The sequence below is a fragment of the Haliotis rufescens genome, unplaced genomic scaffold (assembly GCF_023055435.1).
Source record: "Haliotis rufescens isolate VD_foot unplaced genomic scaffold, xgHalRufe1.0.p SCAF_13, whole genome shotgun sequence".
NCBI lineage: Eukaryota > Metazoa > Mollusca > Gastropoda > Lepetellida > Haliotidae > Haliotis > Haliotis rufescens.
Genome location: NW_025963813.1, coordinates 40,373,314 through 40,395,784, shown reverse-complemented (window position 1 = coordinate 40,395,784; position 22,471 = coordinate 40,373,314). Strand labels below are relative to the sequence as shown.

At 39.7% G+C, this 22,471-nt stretch overlaps 1 protein-coding gene across 1 annotated transcript in view; it reads left to right on the top strand.

Annotated features, from left to right (window-relative positions):
• The window catches only part of LOC125378689, a 34,110-nt gene extending 11,921 nt beyond the window's left edge, over positions 1-22,189 (top strand). Inside the window, exons 3-8 of the mRNA XM_048394627.1 lie at positions 16-156; positions 15,556-15,717; positions 16,360-19,953; positions 20,350-21,129; positions 21,328-21,410; positions 21,702-22,189. Of these exons, the coding sequence (XP_048250584.1) occupies positions 16-156; positions 15,556-15,717; positions 16,360-19,953; positions 20,350-21,129; positions 21,328-21,410; positions 21,702-22,040 (5,099 nt within the window). The 3' untranslated portion in view covers positions 22,041-22,189. The remainder of the gene's footprint in view (positions 1-15; positions 157-15,555; positions 15,718-16,359; positions 19,954-20,349; positions 21,130-21,327; positions 21,411-21,701) is intronic.
• Positions 22,190-22,471: the final 282 nt, after the last annotated feature.

Sequence of the window (22,471 nt, the reverse complement as noted above, 5' to 3'; positions counted from 1 at the left end):
CATTGTTTCCAACAGCAGTGACTACTCTGACACGTCGTATTGCCGAACAAGGCACATCTGTCAGCCAAGAACCCGTCATGTCATTGATGACTTCACAATCTCAAACACAAGAAATGGACACATCCTGTGTACCAACATCATCTGGTGCTCCTCCAAGTAAGAATATCTGTTTTGAACTGGTGTGATTCAGTTTGACATTAAATGTGGAAGACATAATTTTCACTTGCTTTTAATGCCCATTATATCTGTTGGGGTATTTGACAATCGAGTTAAGAAAATAATCTCTTCCCGTGGATGCTGAACAAATAGTATGTGCCCAGGCTTTTCACAAAAACTGATATCATTCACTGTGCAGTGAGATGTTTTGAAAAACACATCTCGAATATTAGATGGTTGGTGCCTTAAATGATAACGTGAGGTGTGATGAATTGGGGGTTAACATTGCGTTGAAGATTATTGCTTTTATTTAGGCTCGTATCTATGTATTTTGCGTGTCTGTTTGTGTTGATCAATGAATCGGTTTACATTAATATTGTCCAAGGGCGTATATTTTCGGCCCTCGGATGGTAGCTCAGGGTGGAGACGGAAGACAAAACTCAGGGGTGAAGTTTAGACGACAGCAGCCATATTTATTGTTGATAGTTGAAATGACATTCGATAAGGTACATGTTGATAATAACGTGACAGAACGCACACCGGGACCGAGTGGCCAATGTTCCCGGGTGGGAGAACCGTTCTGTCACTTACCTTCTGGCTCTTCTCTAGGCTGTCTCTCTGACTGACCATGTCAGTCGGGTTTTGTAGAGCGAGGTATTACGTAACGTGTGGCAAGGTCATTGTCCAACGTGTATGTATAGACGTAAGATCCGGCGACGTTAGGAGGTGTTAATTGAAATTTATAGATAGCCCTGGAGATTAAGGGTCCTGCCCGGAGGGGCTTATGATAAGAGGGGATACGTCGAATGTTTGCTGAATATTTTAAACAGACAAAGGGCATAGAATTTCGGTGCACTTGGAAACATGTTGAACCAGTTAGGTATTTAGATAAATGAAATATTAAATAAAAGTATTTAAATGGTTTGCACTATAACAATACCCCTGAACGTCGTGGAGCTTTTGTCCTCAAAAGCTTTTTAAAAATAATGACAATATGGAGTACAAATACAGTACAATGCAAATGACATCGACAGGTTGACAATTAGTTGCTTCATGCACTACACTTGACTGAGATGAATGAGATGACATTATATAAGATATACAGGCGTGTAAAATTAAATAAGTGAATAACAACATTGTCAATATCGGTGAAACAACTATACATAACATAAACAAGTTGAGCGGAGGTGCCGGCTCGTACGAACAAAATACAGGTGAGCGGAGATTCCGGCTCATACACAAAGACCCTTGGACGAGTTTCCACCGAGCAGCACATCCTGCTCGCGGTCGCCCTTGCAGTCGGAATACCAGACTGCTAGATCACATGTATCACATTGAAACAGACAATACACATTGTTGAAGTAAAGTAGACGGATGACACTGCAAACACGAAAACGTCGTTTTTTTCCGTATATGGTCATTGGACGGAAAAACGACGTTATTTGGACGTTTTCAAACCATCGTTTTTCCGTCCAAATAACGTCGTTATTTGACATCGGAATTTACTGGGAGAGAACGATACCGTTAAGCTCCTCCCTTTCTTGATTGACATTGTCAATCAAGCAACAGCGTCTACCGGTATTTCTACTTCTCAGATTTCATTGGTCAGTCCTCGCGTGTTAGATTACAGGACCGCGTTTGACGCTGCACTCGAAGCGCTAAGCGGAAGTACTGAAATCAATCGTTCTGCGCATGCTGATTACTTAATGCCTTGACCAAATTTCCGTTCTGTGCATGCGCGATTTCGCGTATTGTTTCCTAGATTTAATGTCACCACTATTTGACAATGTTTCATAAACACAGTCACGTGAAGGTTCGGAATCGTAACAAGTAACTCCATTTAAATTGAAGAGGATCCCCAGTGATATGGGAGATTCAAAGATGAAACTATTCTATGGCTATCTAGGCTGCCACCCAAACCGATCTAAACGGGACCCGATAGCTTATTGTATGCTATATAGTCATATAGAAGTGGACAAGAACTATACAATGTATTCCGGCCGATTGTTCTTGCATTTACTTATAAGTCAGGAAAATAGACTTAAAAGGGGAGTTGTTGAATGTAATTATTTTAATTATTAAATGTTGCCTATACACTAATCTGGACGAACTTCTCATTGTTCTGTTTATGTCATCCTATATACTATTAGTATGTTACCGTTCTAAAGTCAACCTCTCACATAACATTATATTGTTCATAGTATCAAAGTTTAATCAACAATATCAAGAGCAGCAATTTAAACCACTGATACACCCAAACACAAGGCTGTTATCAAGCGCTAGTGCAGACGTGATGCATCGTAAAAACTGTATCGTGATGTCTTCAGAAATTCAATTTATTATGCTACGAGATAGTACGGCTAACGATTGAATCACGGGGGAACGAAGACAATATCGCTAATACAGATATAACGTATTTGAATGTTAATACTAAAGACAAACAATCATTATTTTTGCAGTGACGATATAACACTTATACACGTTTATTGGTAACTTTCATCACTTTTGCTCTTCATTTTAATAACTGTGTTTTCACATATGTATGTAGCAATACCCGACAAGCATGTCATACATAATTATGGGGCAGTTTTCAATCTTGTACTGACTTAATCTGGTGTTAATGAGCGAAGTTTATTGGCTTGTGTGTAAAACCCCGTTTTTCTGGTAATCCTATTATTACTTAGTTTATTTCTATCTAATGACACCCTGTTTTCTGGATCATTGCTCCGTGACTATCCATAACAATTAAGATGAACATTCAGTTCAAGTAAATGAATGAGTTTGTTTTGACGCTACAGTCAGTAAAAAAAACAATGCTGTGATGTTTGATAACACACTCTTACCAAGTCGAACATCGTGGGTCCTCATTTTCTGCCTAAAGAGAACCATAGTTCATATGCTAATCCATCTGCGAATACCCTCCCACTCAAGATGACCTTACTTGTTGCTAAATCTATCATCTATCCCCCCCATCTCATCCCCACGCCCCCAACCCACACACGCACGCACGCACGCACGCAAACACGTACACACACACACACGCACGCACACACACACACACAAACACAAACACAAACACACACAAACAACGGACCTAAATAACCTGGACAGTAAATACTGCTGATAGCCTCTAGTCAACTCAGCCGCGCCACCGCAGAATGTTCGTCCAACTCTGCAGGGGGCATTCTCAGTGGCTTCAAACGCGCTGAAATGTTTTCGCCTTGCATCCAAGATGGTGGACAAGTGAAATCGTATGAAATTTGGCTATTTTAGGTCCTATCTCTTTTTTGATTACCCAATAAAGTCAATTCATAGTTACACGGTTGTGAAGTAGCTTCCAACTTTATAAGACTTATTCATCTCATTCCAAAAAAGCTACTCGCACTCACATAAAGTTGTAGTTATTATGTCACTGTTTTATTTCTTTAAAAATATAATACATGTTCAACAATAACAATTAAGATGAACATTCAATTTCCGATATAAGTAAATGAATAAGTGTGTTTTACGCCACAATCAGTCAAAGACCAACGTTGTCCGGTCTGATGACACACAATCTACCAGGCAGCACATTGTGTACACCCTATCCCCATTGAAGTCTCCACTGTGGGTATTCCTGGGGACGAAAAGGCCCCATGTACCTAGGAATTTCATCAATATATTCATGCGCGGCATTCTCTGCCTAAAGAAGATCATATAGTTAACATGCTTATCCAACTCGAACTACCATCACGCTCAAGATGAATGTTTTATGTAACATCCAACAGGCCCACATTTACGCACGCACGCACGCACGCGCACACACATATTTGGATTTACCAATCCCTGAATTGAGAAGACGTGCGCTACGAAGCTCCTCCAAGTCATCATCAATATCCGTATATGTCTGTGATATCATTACCTATCCAAAGCCGAATATACATTTATTGTGCTTTCTTGACAACAAATGTTATAAATGGGATAACACTTTCGGAGTAAAGTACAGATTCTCGTACTTTCTTGGGTTGAGTCCCGTCCGGGATTTGAACCCACACTGTGAGTGGGGCACCCAATCGCCAGAACACAAAGTTGGCAATCTAACCCAGCCACCGAACCAAAAATGTTAGTCCAGATGACGTATACTTTGTGTTCTCCTCTGACAAGAGAAAAATGGCACGGCTTCTATGGCCGAAAGCTTTGAACCAACAATGCCTTTAAGAAAGTTGTCAACAGTAACACACATTATATTTGGATACCACTTTCTCAGTACACTACATATTTTTAGGGTGGAGATAATAGACGTTGATGGTTGATTATCAATGGACAAATTAAAGCCAAAACTTAACTTATGAATGATTGGTAATGGGAAATGGACAATGGGCAAACGGGAGGCGGGTAAATCAGCGCCAGTTATCTGTTGGCTTCCCTTGTTGCGTTCCCTTCTTTGCTATCTTTTTACTTTTGTTGTTTTTACAGGTACAAATATATGTTCTCTGCCTCATAGCATTTAATAATATTCACCTGATGAAGGAGAAAGTATATATTCCGAAACGCAGTGTTCCTCCGTTGACATCCATAAATATTTTTCCTTGTGTGTATCAGTTCTTAATGCCCTTCAAAGACTCAATCTAGCTTTCTTTTTAAATGTGGTGATATTTGCGTAGAATATAATATGGTCATGCCTATATACATTTGGGTCCTTGTCTACATAAGCATTTAGACATACAATTTAGAGCTAAGGACATTGCTAATTCTGCAGGAATGAAGTACACGTCATAGCAAGCTGTGATCTTTATTCATACTTCGATATTCGTAATGGAGATCTGTAACTGAAGTTTACCGTAATCTTCCGCAACTCTCACCTCCTGACCAGTTGAACGTCTTAGTGCATTCAGATGCCATTGTAAAATTCCAGGCTGCCCCTCTTTCTGTGATGTTTTGACGGATGAAATCTATTGCGTTATAATACTCTATGTTTGCTGATATATAATATGTACATGGTGTAAAATATTTACGATATTTTAAACGTGTAATTCGATGCATATGCAATGCAACGTGAACATAAGTGCGGATGCACGAAGGCGGTTATAGTCATAGTTATACTGCGATGGATGTAGGGGAATGGTGGGAGGATGGATTATGTATGAAAGCATGCGCATGGATCCATGCTGGCTGACGTGGACATAATGGTGGGGAAAGAAGAATGTGAATCTTTTGTTTCACTCACTTATAGTGTTTTCTTTCACTCAAATACTGTTTTACGCATTTTAATGACTGAAACTGTAGTGACTCAAAGGTCATACTGGCCGGGCTTTTAACATATCTACCCCAACTACATACGTAGCCATTTTTATGGTGTACAATTCACACACACACACACACACACACACACACACACACACACACACACACACACACACACGCATTAATTGTTTTATTACATGTATCTTCGAGAGTCAGTAAGAAACTAGAAATAACTTCCTTTGTTCTGTAAACCTCACCAAGTTTCAGCTTTCGCCTCTTCCTTTGTGGACTGAGGTTTCACATTTGTAAAATGATCTCTCTTATCTGTCTGTACCATCAACTTAACTGCCCTCACCCCCTGCAGATTTCCCGTCCCATATTGCCAAGCAGGTGACCCACAAGGAGGAATACCGCCCTCCCTCAGTCCAGTGATACTGTGCCTAGTACAATATGTTGGGGATACGTAGCCTTGCTGTGGGCAAACATTTTGTAACAATTTGGCAAACTTTGATATGTAAACAGCAAATATAATTCAGTTTTATTTCAACAAAAACGGACAAAATCGGATCCTACTTATTTTGTGGATACCATAACAATAAATCAAGCCAATAGATCGTTTGAGCTGGCATGAATATAAAAAAAATAATTAGCAAGTCGATAGTCATAATTCCCTCTGTTGGTCCCACGTGAAATGTTCTTCATGAATAGAATAGATGGCTGATAGACGTTCGACCGAATAATATCATTTGCTAACTTCAACTGTTCATCTAATTTCCATGAATGTATGTTACATAGTTCATATGTTCATGGGCTTCTTCACTGAATGTATAGTGTGGAGGACTACTTCACTTGAGGATAAGTAACATAAATAATGATGATAATTATGATAGTATTGCCATTATTATTCTTACAGATTATTAAAAAAAAGTTATTATGTTTTCATAGAGAGAAAGAGGTATGGAGATTGTGAGATTATTTTTAGCATCGGAATTGTTAACATAATTCTTAAAGATATTATGTTTTGTTTGTTTGTTGTTTAATGCTGCACTCAGCAACGTAAGGATATTAAAACATTAGATTTAGGTTCAGTTGTATTTTTATATTTGTATCATTTTGCAAATGTTACAGAGACCTGATAAGGGATATAATAATGTATAGTCGCTATTCTTAAAGTAAGAATATGTTAGATTTATCAACCAGAAATATTGCCAACAAGAGGATAATCATATTTCATGACACTATTCAACGTCGAAGTCAACGATATTTGTGTATGTTATTGCTACATGACACGGATACGTCATGATAAAGCAATTAGAAATTGGCATTTGATGACATAAGATAGCTACGCGATGTTGCTGGAGAATCCGAAAGTGAGAGTGATATGACAATTGGTATTGGGAGAAAAGGTACAGATGATTGACGAGAAAATTGTGAGAATATGCGGGACCAAACTCAAATCCTAAAATGGATTTATCTAGCATGGCCGCTGTCGGATTCTATTCAAGGAATCATCATTATTTAAGTACGGGTAAATATTGTAAAGCGTGTATTTTTTCCTAATTTAACACCCTAAAAGAGGCTGTACGTAATGTTGATATCTCATATAGAAATAAACATGTCTCTGTCGTTGTTTATCGTACAATAAACAACTCCCACTCGTCGTTTGTTTCTTAATTACATGACCACATACACTAACATTATATCTTTTCATGTGTATCGGTCAACAAAAGCAACATAAGCATTTCCATTATCATGAGAAACCCTTGCCAAAAGTAGCGCCAACTGCACCATTGCGACAGCATCAGGGGCATGTTTCATGATTCATCATAATAAATGATGACATTGGATGCTCGCAAAAACGCGAGCTCATTCCGATCCACTAGTGGCACCCGCCAAAAACACATCCAAAGGCAAGCCAATTGTTCACCCGAAAAGGCAGAGAATTGCATCTAACATCATTTTTGTCATTGATACGTCAAACCTTGAAATGCCGTCTACACGTCCAACACAAAGCCCAAGCCAGGACCCAAATCCTTCAAACCCGGCCAAAGTTCTGTTAATTACATATATTTCCCCCTAACCTTAAATAATCTATACAAGTTCCGAAGTCAATCGTATTTACCCGTATGAATCGTCTTATGTTATTTATTGCCGATAAACAGAATATGCGCACTTTCTGAAAGTACTGTGTGATAAGTCACGCACCAAACCTGTACTCTCGATATACATGCTTCTCTTACTTAAAAAAGAATATCGGGTTAACAAGATACGTATATTAAAGTACCATGCTTTCCTGATGTGCTCTCATTCTAATTTGAAATAATGGCATAAATAGTTACCACTCATCTTTCAATATTTTTCAAGGTTTGGTTAATCACGAACATATTTGAATATGTACAACATCTATACTTACTTATCTTTATACTTAAAGGCATCAGGTTTGTCTGTCATAAGACCCCGAAACAAATATGTCCAACACAGCCCAATATTTGGCTCTTGGCTCCTTGTTCTTATATTTTATAACTATTGTTTAAACAACTGTTTTTTTCTGTAAAATATGTTCATTTCAGAAATAAGATGTTATTCTAGCATTAGGTCTGTGGTACGTTTACTGCATCAGCATTACATTAGAACGATATTACATTATATAAATCTATACAGAGGAAATACTTAACATTTATCTTTTAAGGAAGAGTGCAGGACGACTTGCTTTATACATATAAATGTGGACATATATGTATGGACATTTGGATGATACAGATATACCTCCTCAAAGATAGTGTTCGTAGATGACTGTAGAAAGTGGAATAATTATGTGAGTAATCGGGTTAATACCACGTTCAGCAATATTTAGCCATATTGCGATATTGGTTTCCAACATACAAGACGGACCATGAAATTATGACTTGAATTTGGACCTGGCTTTCTGGTGTGATGTAACACCCCAGAATCTCCGGTAGAAAAAGGGCTCAAAGCACGAATTAAGAAAACGAGATGATACTTCTGTATGCATCTGGACATATATTTGTGTAGTATTACTACCTTAATTCATCAGTATATATGTATTTTGCATAAAAGGATATTATAGGATCGACGCTGGCATGCGCATATAACCTATTCACCAGTGCTGTAATATTTCATTTCTTCTGACACATATCGACACGAGAAACTATAATTTAAATTTAAAAGGAGCCCAAGTGGGATGGAAATTTCAGTCTGAACCTGTTGAACAAGGCTTGTTTCATTTTGGGCTATAGCACTGCCGCAAGGCCTGGGCGGAAGGGAACACCTGTTTGCACCCATCAGATACCAATCACAACTTCTCTCTCCAAACGAAAACAAAATACGAAAAATGTCGAAAGTGTATCCTTCTAATTTTCTATTTAGATACATGTTTTAACTTTATAGTAATTATATGTATCTCATGTATTATTGGTATCTGTAATGCTGGTACCGTTTTGTTGCCATTGTGTAGCTTTTGTGGAGTTATTATGAATATCAAATACATGTCTTGAAATATGGACTTGTGAAAGAACTCATCATTGAATCATTTGCATTTAAATTAATGCATATACCATTTACTTGGCGTGTATGGACATATTATCCATCTACTTATACACACTTATTATGGTCATATACAGAATTTCATTGTACCTTATTATTTAAAAAAATACCCGTGAAGATCCGGGTTAGAATAGGCATTCAACAACCCATGCTTGTACGAAGGCGACTTGGCTCGCTGACCTGGTTGATGCATGTCATCGTATCCCAAATGCGTAGATCGGTGCTCTTGATGATAATAACTAAATTGTTTGGTCCAGACTGGATTATTTACGAACCACCGTCATATAGCTGGTATATTGCTGAGTCCGGCGTTAAACAACAAACAATCAAACAAAATCTATATAATTATTAAACACCTTCCAACAAAGAGAAATTAAACTTATATTTTCTAAATATTCTATTATATTTATAACATAATTTGATTCATAATTTAATTATTGCGTACGTTGCTTTCTTCCCTGTCATTCAATGTGCATGTTCAAACCCCTAAACTTTTAATATTTCATTTTTCATAAATGGCTACGTTAGTGAGTTGCCTAGATCTCTCGTTACCTACTCACAAGAATATATTAAAATAATTTGTTTTACTATCATATTTCTGTTTATCTAATTCATAATACGAAATTGATAATTCATTTATCATAGTATAGATCATATTCGTGTATACCACTATCTGATGCTAAGGTTTTATTTCAGAAAATATAATTAATTCAAAATGTAGAAAGATACACAATTTGCCATTATTTGACTTTTAAACTGTACAAAGTATGATATAATGATCAGAATGCCTGTAACGGGTAGTATTTAAGAAAGAAATATTTGTCGAGAAGTCCCATTTTTCAGATATGCCCTTCAGTAGTTACTGTATTATTGTATATCTCCAGAGAGAGGTTTACATTGTAGTTCTTATTATTTGTGGATAATTCAAAAAGCAACATAGAAAATACATATGCTACCATGACGAAAGAATACAGAGTATACATAACTCGCAATTCTATATATTCAGCAAACAGCCCAAAACCGAAACTCCACAACATATCCGATTACACTGATTAAGGCTGCCCCAGTTCTCCATGCGATACTGACGCCCGTTCGTCTCCCAGACCATACAGAATAAATTTAAAAGGAATCCAGCTCAAGTCTAGAACGATTTGGCAAGCCTAGATTGCCTTAATTCTATCCATGAAAGTAAGCATTAATAAAAAAATATTGTTCTTGTCTGCTTCAGATTATATTTTGTAGATACTTATTTTAACTAGGAAAATTGTACTGACACCGGCGCTGTCCCTATTGAAGCTATTTATAAGAATTTCGAATTGCCGTCCATTGTTCGATGTCAATACATCGATGACAAATGAGGATATCATAAAGTAATCGTTGATGCCGCGCTACACTTTGATAAAAATTATAATCAAGTTGACTGGTGTGTACATTACTACAGTGAACATGTACATGATCATGCCCTAATAATCAAATGCCGTAATGTCAAATACTAATTTATTATTGTGTGATGAATTTAACTGGATCAGTTGTAACATGTGATATTAATATTCCATCAATTTCTTTCCTGGTTGGTCCATCCATGTCTACAAAATGAAAACAATACAATTAGAATGGAGCATAGAACAATTCTTAATTTCAGGCTAGAGCTGTGGAAATCTAGACTTTCCCAATCATTATAGACTTGAGTTGGTCTCATGTTTTACTTTATTCTCTTGGGTCAACGCCACAGCTCATACCATACACTAACAAGACCAGTTTGACCCCCGCCGGAGCTCCCGGAGTTCTAACATGGCCAACTCTGCTCTTAAGTAAACAAGAACCTAATCAGCGAGGGGTCCTTTATCATCCCTATGTGGCTGCTTATAAAAATCTGATATCTTTTCCCAAAGACCTGGTTAATAATATATTTTCTGCTGAATATTCGAAACAAATAGAGTGAGTTGGTACTACAAGTACATATGTATACGGTTCTATTTTAAATGACTGCAGCGCTCCATTATGAAAACAATTTGTTTTAACGCCGCTCTCAGCAGTATTCCAGTGATATATGACGGCGGTCTGTTGTATATGAAATATATGCAAATTGAATCTTGAATCTTGAAATTTCCGCAAATAAGTATCACATGCAGTATACAGTATATCAACTGCAATATACTGTATACAACATTCAGTATGTCGTGTGTCGCGAGCTCTGCGCTGGGCTGGAGCACACACTTCCTACACCTCTCCCTTCGGCAAACACATCACGAGGGTTGCAACGAGGTCACAGGTCAGGCGTGCACTCGTCAGTTGTCTAATACGGTCAAGAGTAAGATCTTCCGGAAGACCACTGCACTGGAGGTATGTGGATTATTGAGGAGGTACTACGTGTTTGGAACTGGGAGTTGAACACTAAGCACTTTTAGAGAAGAGCTCACAATAAACCGTTATGGACTCGCGGACGGACTTGTGTTTTCATTTCAAGACGTACATTTATCAGGTTGAACTTCCCAACTGTAACAATAACTGAGCTTTACGCCTTTTATACACATTTGGGATGGGGCGACAATGCGACAACGAGACATATTTTGACCTTGAAAATGTCGCGATACGGCATCGTCGCCCTTTTGTAAAATAAAGAAAAGGATTATCAAAGAGCGACAGTGCGAACACGCGACAATGCGACAAATGGCCAATTGTCGCGCTTTTGTTAATTTTGACACGTTTTGCTTGTTTTTGTAAAGGCGTCAATGCGACAATGCGACAACGAGACAATGTCCCTTCCATAGTAATCCGTGCAAATAAAACTGAGTTATTAAATAGAAGTCTGACATGCCAGTTAAAAGATAGAGTGTTGCATAGATCTTCAAGAAGGGTTATCAATAATGGGGCGGGTGATGAGTTCAACTGCATACGCTGTGATTAACAATAAAGCTCCGAGTCAATACACATTTTGTCAAATGTATGACATGTATTACGTGAATGAAGATATTGTTTATACTCGTCCATGTTTTTGACGGACAAAATAATTTACATGCTCGGTAAAAGTGAGGACGGGCATCACTGTGTGTTTCCGTGTTTTGTTCAGGTGAACATTTGACTTGTCCTTGCATGTGTTTGTGACGGGTGCCACTTGTGTGGCAGGATACGCTCACCTTTTCCCGAACACCCATTGGATTACCTGAACCACTTCGGATTTTTATCCCACATCAGTCTGATACACCATGATATAACTGAAATACTGAAATACTGTACAGTTAAAAAAGATGGTTAATGCGATTACCGTAGTGTGTTACTGCAACTGTTCATATTTTGTGCAGTGATGTTATGTAATATGTAAAAGAAAGCATATTCAATTATCCAATTGATTTGAATAGAATATACTTGCGTCAGTGTATTTTATTAACGCCCCAAATCGTAATTTAAACACATAAAATAACAGATCACGCATGGTGCCTTGACTTACTACTAGATTTAATGGGCCACCCCGGAATAAAATAGTTCCCCCAAAGCGAGGAACATATGTTTTAGTATGTTTACAAGAAATATATTCCAAACAATATCCTCATTAGATGAGAAGATCTTTTACAGAATTACCTCAGTAAGTCAATTACAATGACAGAGCGTTGTAATACATTTACATCAAGTACAATACGTCAAAATGGCCGACACGATAAACGTGACGGGAGATATTTCCGAAGTTGTTAATTAACCTGTGGCTATTTCAAGCCTTTGGCATCACTGATCAATTGGCCAATCATTGAAAGGTGATTGTGAAGATGTGTCAAATAGATACTAAGGTAAATTCATAGATTTCTGTAAATTGTCACAGCGACAGTTTGGATTTTTTTTCGTGTTTTTTCTCTCTGGGATGGGTTGTGGCGAGGGTATCCTTAAATTGGCTTGCAACCACGCTTCTGTATGAATTCGTACCAGGAAATTCCAAGGGTTTTCCCCAGGAATGTGGAAGTAGTCAGTGTTTGCGCCTTTTCAAGAATACAGTCACGTGAAGAACGTCATGTGACCGACCTCGCGTCCAAGTCGTATATCTTGTAAACTTCACATTAAAAAATTAGTTATTGTTATAACCAAATGAAACACAACCCATTATCCGATAGGGTAACTGTACAAAGCCGTTACCACAATAAACTTAGTAACATTGTTTGGTTTGACTTCTTGGCGCGTGTCTGAATTCCATTAACATGTTACATATCCTAAAACTAGCTTATCAGCAAATCTCGCTGCACTGCGCGCGACAGATACTAGAGCAAGGCATGCCAGAAATACGAAACCTTAAGCTTCCGAAAGGAAGCCTTGGATATCACGTGCGTCGGGGGACCAGCGCCATCTGATTGGCCGTTAACAGTTGTACAAGGCGGAGCAAAAAGCATCGTTTTTCCGTCCATTTTACGCTTGAAAAACTCGACCCTTTTCTGGACACTTTCTAGACGCTGACCAATTAATCAATTTTAATGAATTTTTAGTCGTTTTTCCGTCCAATGACCATATACGGAAAAAAACGACGTTTTCGTGTTTGCAGTGTGACGTGGGGACAAAAACATAATGTGGGTAAAGCGTTGTCGTTTGCATATGAAAGTAATATTTTCATGATAACAGTAAGATCTTTGAAATTGGGAGTCTTATATTGTGAGCCTAGACTCGACAAGGCTAGCAGATGTGAAGTGTGATCTGCGCTAAAAAGTAGAATGTGTATGCAAAACCTAACCAACTTCAAAAGTCTAAACTGGAATGTAATGAAAAATTCAATCATGTGAAATTGTCTCGAAGATATTTGAACGAATCGTATTTTGTGTGCCAGAGACCATTTACGGTTGATCGCACGAATATACATAATTTTCGCCGGTATCATAATTAAGCACAAAATCACGTTGGCAAAACGAAGAAGTAGGATATAGACTGTATACACAATCTCCACTGAATAAGCTTGGTAAGCAACGAGGCTCCCTAACTTATTATACTTCTACAATCGCTGCTACTACATCGATTTTATCAGTTTTCACACAGAGTACAAATAATTTCAGTGCTTACATACTCAAAAAGGAATAAATGAAGATATAAGCAGGAAATTGTAGGGTATTGGATAACTTTTTGAAAGCTATTGTCTATAGTAATGGTTATAGGGCCACATATTAAAAGAAAAATCCTTGAAACCGGGAGTCTGATTTGTATGGGACGACTCGGAACCCGCAGATATCGTGGATCTGCACTAAATGCGTATAAGCGTAGGGTGTAGGACATGAATAGAGTAGGAGCCTAGCCGATTTCAAAAACTTAATCTGATAAGGATGTACCTCTGATAACAATACATAGATTGCAATACATACTCATTATAGAAAAACACGGCAAACAATTTAAGACAACGAAACAATAATGACTTGATTACATAACATACCTTACATGAACAAGAATGTCCGTGAGAATACGTTTTAGCACAGTACTCGTTTAGAGTTGGAACGAAGGTTCAAATATATTGTCACACACACACATATAACGGTAGGCACTTGCTAAAGAATCTTGACGTTGGTCGACTTGATCTTGAGTGTTGGTAGCATGGCTGAACGTTGGCGTACTCACATGATTACATGAATATTGTCTGGATGTCGTTGTTGCTGACGTTCGGGTAGGCTGGGCTGCTGTTCGTTGCTGACGATGGGGTAGGCTGGGCTGCTGTTCGTTGCTGACGATGGTGTAGGCTGGGCTGCTGTCTGTTGCTGACGATCGGGTTGGCTGGACTGTTGTCTGTCATTTTCTTCGTTTTCCCGTCAAGATGGCGGCTGGCTTGACGCTGCTTTTGTCTCCCATCACCTCTTCTGAACTACCATTTGCTTTGCTGCGAGTTAGGGTAGGGGGATCGTGCGTGAGTCACAGCAAACTCACGCTACCCGGATAATTCTCCATCATCTGTCCAAGGGCGTAAGTTTCGGCCCTCAGATGGTAGCTCAGGGTGATGACGGAAGACAAAACTCAGGGGTGAAGTTTAGACGACAGCAGCCATATTTATTGTTGATAGTTGAAATGACATTCGATAAGGTACATGTTGATAATAACGTGACAGAACGCACACCGGGACCGAGTGGCCAATGTTCCCGGGTGGGAGAACCGTTCTGTCACTTACCTTCTGGCTCTTCTCTAGGCTGTCTCTCTGACTGACCATGTCAGTCGGGTTTTGTAGAGCGAGGTATTACGTAACGTGTGGCAAGGTCATTGTCTAACGTGTATGTATAGACGTAAGATCCGGCGACGTTAGGAGGTGTTAATTGAAATTTATAGATAGCCCTGGAGATTAAGGGTCCTGCCCGGAGGGGCTTATGATAAGAGGGGATACGTCGAATGTTTGCTGAATATTTTAAACAGACAAAGGGCATAGAATTTCGGTGCACTTGGAAACATGTTGAACCAGTTAGGTATTTAGATAAATGAAATATTAAATAAAAGTATTTAAATGGTTTGCACTATAACAATATCATAAAATTGAGAAAATTTGCATCTTCATTTGTTGTTTTTCTTTATATCTGAACAACAAGCGAATAGGATTCTGTAATTTACGATGTGTAAATGGTGTTGGCTCTTCATGAGGGTCGAGTTAACAAAGAATTTGGTACATTACAGCCATTCAGTATAACATTCTTCAAGTCAAACAGCAGTTTGGAGATGTGACGATGAAGGGGGCCAGGAATGTGACCTTCGGTGGAACGCAGAACATCGGCAAATCTCAGCCCTGTCCCCAGGAGGACGAGGAGAAACTGCTGACTACAGTACAGAAGATCAGGAGTGAGTTCCAGAGGATAACAACTCCTCCCAATTATAGTCATCAAGCATTAGCATGAATTACATGATGAGAGAAATAGCATAACCATCAGACATGAGCCTTGAAAATAATGATAGATACAATCTAGTCGTCAAGCGTGAAGCATGAACATGGTGAAAGTATAATGAAGCAATAGATAACAGACCAAACGCTGCAATATAACAGCTGTGCAATATACAGCAAATTTATTTGAAAAGTTTCCATTTCTCAAACATGTAATATTTCCATGATTCTGAGTCATTACTCTTTCAATCTTAAAAATATACATAACATGTCAGGAAAATAGATAATTTAAAAACAGTTATTGTAAATATGAAAAGTAACATCAAGTAAACACGTTTTGTCTCGAAAAAAAGCTTTTGTTATTTCCAAAATTGTTTTATATATTTACATTTCAATAAGAGATGAGAATGAATGTCAGATTCACATTTGCGATTTGACCACTGATTCGTAGCTCATTTACTAATACATGACACATTGATCCTTTGTTTGATCAGATAATAACTTATCACACAGTACAGCAAGTTTGGAAAGTATTTTAGGGGATAGCAGGGTTGAAAAGATTATCAGATTTGTAAGTTCGAAGATATTTTGCGGTTTTTCAGAACGAACAGAATTAAGGATACAGTCATGGACCCAAGGTATGGTTAAGACACAGGCACTACAGAAGTTGATGGAGAAGATTGACAGAGGAGCAACATGGGTGACAATAAAGGGAAGACCAGGAGAGGGGAAGTCTACAGTGGCCTACATGGCCCTCAGAGATCTGCACAGCCAAGGGAGACAAGTATTCCAAGTTGTGTCCCCAGACGAGTTCAATGAGGTCACCAGGACCTGTACCAACCCAGTGATTATGATGGATGATATATTTGGTGATCTGGAATTTCACGTTGCAGAGTGGACCAAATGGAGACCCTCTCTTCGTCCCATTCTTGATAAGCCTGACTTGGAGCTAAATGAAACTTTAAATAAGTTAACTGACATCAATCCAGAGCAAAATCGAAAGAAACAATCTTTATTTATTCTTGTAGGACGTGATTATATACTAAAATCCTCTTTACCAGACCTTGGAAGAGTGAGGGAATATCTTACAAGCAGTAAACATCTCGTCGAACTCTCACCAACCAGACATCATGAAGAAAAACTGAATATTTTGATATCAGTTTTTCGAATGGAAGGTGTTGACATTGAGAAAATAGACATTTTTAAATTAAGCCACATCGCGTGTCCACATGGGTTTCCACATGTCTGTAAACTTTTTGCCACAGCCTTTAAACAGAATGCCAAGGTATCAGCAGAGGAGTTTTTCACGAGTCCTCTTGAATTTCTAAACCAAACTTTGCAGAAATTAATAAACAATAAATCAAAGTATCAACTCCTGAAGGCAATGATCCAAGGAAATGGTAAAGTGTCTCAGTCTGAATTGTATAAAGACAAATACAAGATGCATGACTGTGTATCATCTGCCAATGAGCTTGTTGGGTCATATCTGAAGCTGGAAGATGGTACATACATGTTTGACCATCCATCAATCTATGACAGTGTTGCATTTCTTCTGACTGAAAAAGATCCAATATTTGTCATTGAGAATTGTAGTCTCTCATTCATCAACCAGCGACTTAGACATGGGACTGTTGAAAACCAAGGTTTGGTTGCAGAAATCCCACTTTTCTGCATTGACAACTTGGTGCAGAGATTTGCCTTGGAGATTCAGCAGGGCAACTTGGCATATGTAATCTCACACCAAATCTGTTGTGATCCAGATTTCATTGATAAAATGATGAACATACTGAAAGAACAATATCAGATATCTGTATATACATTTCTGAGGAACACTGATAAAGATACACAAGAATCCTGTTTGGAGTTGCTTCCAAGCAACAAATCTTCAACCATGGTGAAATACATACTGGAGGGAAACATTACACTGCATCAGACAGAGATAGATGAGATCTTATACGGTGCGTGCAAACATGCTGCAGGTGATGTGCTGACATATCTGACACAACATGTAAAACTGGACATCAATGCGACCTACGGACTTGATGAGCAGACCCCGCTGATGATAGCAGCTGAGACCGGAGATTGTAACTTTGTACACCAGATACTTCGCCTTCTTCCTGATCTGAATGCATCTGACAGAAATGACACAACTGTGCTGCATTACCTGTGTGAACATGGTCTTGTGTCAGCTGTGGAGTATGTCATTGACAAGGGTGAAGATATTGATGTAACAGATGGGACTGGTCGAACTTCACTTTATCTAGCGTGTCGGTCTGGTCACAAGGGCGTAGTGAAACTGTTACTGGATAGAGGAGCTGTAGGTTATGTGGATAACAATGATAAGTCTCCTCTACATGCGGCTTGTTTCAGTGGCAAGGAAGAAGTTGTAAAACTGGTGCTGGATAGAGTTGATGTTGATAGTGAATGTAAGGACGTGTCTCTCGTTAGCGCATGTCGGAATGGCACGGAGGGAATTGTGAAAGCTTTGCTCGAGGGAGGAGCAAATGTTGCTGGTCACGATTTCCATTTTAAGCCTCTGTATGAAGCATGTACAATTGGACATGCGAACATTGTTAAGACTTTACTTGTGGCAGGAGCAGACCTTAGTGGCGATGAAGTATGTGCTGCATGTAAAAGTGGGAATCTGGATGTTGTTGAGATGCTGTTTGATAAAGGGGCCACAGTCAATATGACATCGAAGGATGGACAACTCCCTTTTCATGAAGCATGTACAAGTGGAAACCTGGATGTCGTGAGAGTTTTGACGGGAAAAGGAGCAAATGTCGGCATGGTGGCTCCAAATGGAAATACTGCACTGCACTCAGCGTGCAAGGGAGGAAGCCAAGAGGTTCTTCTATTTTTTCTTGAACAGCTTTATACGTCTCACGAAGAAGACGAAACAGAAGTTGGTCAATCGGCTGAAGGTTTCAGAAAGCAGAAAGCTGACAATAATTCAGGTATCAAGTCAAGAGACACCCCGGCAGCTGCAGCGAGAGTAAATGTAGAGGATAACACAGGAAACACACCACTTCATGAAGCATCAATCTATGGATCGAAAGAGTGTGTTGAACTGTTACTGAAGGCTGGGGCTGATGTAAAAGTGCAAAACAACTCAGGCTTCACTTCACTTCATGGAGCATCAATCCATGGATCGAAAGAGTGTGTTGAACTGTTACTGAAGGCTGGGGCTGATATACAGGTACAGAATAGATCAGGCGACACACCACTTCATAACGCATCAATGTTTGGATCTCAAAAGTGTGTTGATATATTACTGAAGGCTGGAGCTGATGTGAAAGTACAAAACGAGACAGGCGACACTCCACTTCATAACGCATCAGGGCGTGGAATGCAAGAGCGTTTTGACCTGTTAGAGAAGGCTGGCGTGAATGGTTTTTTGGATAATATAGGACGCGCGACACTCTACAGAGTATCAATGTATGGATCGAAAGAGTGTGTTGAACTGTTACTGAAGGCTGGGGCTGATATACAGGTACAGAATAGAACAGGCGACACACCACTTCATAACGCATCAAAGGTTGAATCTCAAAAGTGTGTTGACGTGTTACTGAAGGCTGGAGCTGATGTAAAAGTACAAAACGAGACAGGCGACACTCCACTTTATGAAGCATCCAGGTGTGGATCTCAAAAGTGTGTTGAACTGTTACTGAAGGCTGGGGCTGATGTAAAAGTACAAAACAACTCAGGCTACACTTCACTTCATGGAGCATCAATCCATGGATCGAAAGAGTGTGTTGAACTGTTACTGAAGGCTGGGGCTGATGTAAAAGTACAAAACAACTCAGGCTACACTTCACTTCATGGAGCATCAATCCATGGATCGAAAGAGTGTGTTGAACTGTTACTGAAGGCTGGGGCTGATATACAGGTACAGAATAGATCAGGCGACACACCACTTCATAACGCATCAATGTTTGGATCTCAAAAGTGTGTTGATATAATACTGAAGGCTGGAGCTGATGTGAAAGTACAAAACGAGACAGGCGACACTCCACTTCATAACGCATCAGGGCGTGGATTGGAAGAGCGTTTTGACCTGTTAGAGGAGGCTGGCGTGAATGTTTGGGATAACATAGGACGCGCGACACTCTATAGAGCATCAATGTATGGATCGAAAGAGTGTGTTGAACTGTTACTGAAGGCTGGGGCTGATATACAGGTACAGAATAGAACAGGCGACACACCACTCCATTTAGCAGCCAGGTGTGGATTTCAAAAGTGTGTTGATATGTTACTGAAGGCTGGAACTGATGTGAAAGTACAAAACAACTCAGGCTGCACAGCACTCCATTTAGCATCAATGTATGGATCGAAAGAGTGTGTTGAACTGTTACTGAAGGCTGGGGCTGATGTAAAAGTACAAAACAACTCAGGCTACACTTCACTTTATGGAGCATCAATCCGTGGATCGAAAGAGTGTGTTGAACTGTTACTGAAGGCTGGGGCTGATGTAAAAGTACAAAACAACTCAGGCTACACTTCACTTTATGGAGCATCAATCCGTGGATCGAAAGAGTGTGTTGAACTGTTACTGAAGGCTGGGGCTGATATACAGGTACAGAATAGAACAGGCGACACACCACTTCATAACGCATCAATGTTTGGATCTCAAAAGTGTGTTGATATGTTACTGAAGGCTGGAGCTGATGTGAAAGTACAAAACGAGACAGGCGACACTCCACTTCATAACGCATCAGGGCGTGAATGGGACGAGCGTTTTGACCTGTTAGAGGAGGCTGGCGTGAATGTTTGGGATAACATACGACGCGCGACACTCAAAAGAGCATCAATGTATGGATCGAAAGAGTGTGTTGAACTGTTACTGAAGGCTGGGGCTGATATACAGGTACAGAATAGAACAGGCGACACACCACTTCATAACGCATCAATGTTTGGATCTCGAAAGTGTGTTGATATGTTACTGAAGGCTGGAGCTGATGTGAAAGTACAAAACGAGACAGGCGACACTCCACTTCATAACGCATCCAGGCGTGAATGGGACGAGCGTTTTGACCTGTTAGAGGAGGCTGGCGTGAATGTTTGGGATAACATAGGACGCGCGACACTCTATAGAGCATCAATATATGGATCGAAAGAGTGTGTTGAACTGTTACTGAAGGCTGGGGCTGATATACAGGTACAGAATAGAACAGGCGACACACCACTTCATAACGCATCAAAGGTTGAATCTCAAAAGTGTATTGACGTGTTACTGAAGGCTGGAGCTGATGTAAAAGTACAAAACGAGACAGGCGACACTCCACTTCATGAAGCATCCAGGTGTGGATCTCAAAAGTGTGTTGATCTGTTACTTGGGGCTGGGGCTGATGTAAAAGTACAAAACAACTCAGGCTACACGGCACCCCATAGAGCATCAATGTGTGGATCGAAAGAGTGTGTTGAACTGTTACTGAAGGCTGGGGCTGATGTAAAAGTACAAAACAACTCAGGCTACACTTCACTTTATGGAGCATCAATCCATGGATCGAAAGAGTGTGTTGAACTGTTACTGAAAGCTGGGGCTGATGTAAAAGTACAAAACAACTCAGGCTACACTTCACTTCATGGAGCATCAATCCATGGATCGAAAGAGTGTGTTGAACTGTTACTGAAGGCTGGGGCTGATATACAGGTACAGAATAGGACAGGCGACACACCACTTCATAACGCATCAATGTTTGGATCTCAAAAGTGTGTTGATATATTACTGAAGGCTGGGGCTGATGTTGAAGTACAAAACGAGACAGGCGACACTCCACTTCATAACGCATCAGGGTTTGGACGGAAAGAGTGTGTTGACCTGCTGCTTAAGGCTGACGTGAATGTCGGGGATTTGATAGGACGCGCGACACACGTTAGAGCATCAATCCATGGATCGAATGAGAGTGTTGAACTGTTACTGAAGGCTGGGGCTGATATGCAGGTACAGAATAGATCAGGCGACACACCACTTCATAACGCATCCAGGTATGGATTTCAAAAGTGTGTTGACCTGTTACTGAAGGCTGGGGCTGATGTAAAAGTAAAAAATGAGACAGGCGACACTCCACTTCATGAAGCATCAGGGTGTGGATCTCGAAAGTGTGTTGATCTGTTACTTGGGGCTGGGGCTGATGTAAAAGTACAAAACAACTCAGGATACACGGCACCCCATAGAGCATCAATGTGTGGATCGAAAGAGTGTGTTGACCTGTTACTGAAGGCTGGGGCTGATATACAGGTACTGAATAGATCAGGCGACACACCACTTCATAACGCATGAGGTGTGGATCTCAAAAGTGTGTTGATATGTTACTTGAGGCTGGAACTGATGTAAAAGTAAAAAACGAGTCAGGCGACACTCCACTTCATGAAGCATCTGGGTGTGGATCTCAAAAGTGTGTCGATATGTTACTGAAGGCCGGCGCTGATGTAAAAGTACAAAACGAAACAGGAGACACACCACTCCATGCAGCATCAATGTGTGGATCGAAAGAGTGTGTTGATCTGTTACTGAAGACTGGAGCTGATGTAAAAGTACAGTATAGCACTGGCGACACAACACTCCATAAAACATCAAAATCTGGATCGAGAGAATGTGTTGATCTCTTACTGAAGGCTAGAGCTGATGTCCAATTACAAAACAACACTGGCAACACACCACTTCATGGCGTAGCAATTCTATGAACGAAAGTGTGTGTTGGTCTGTTACTG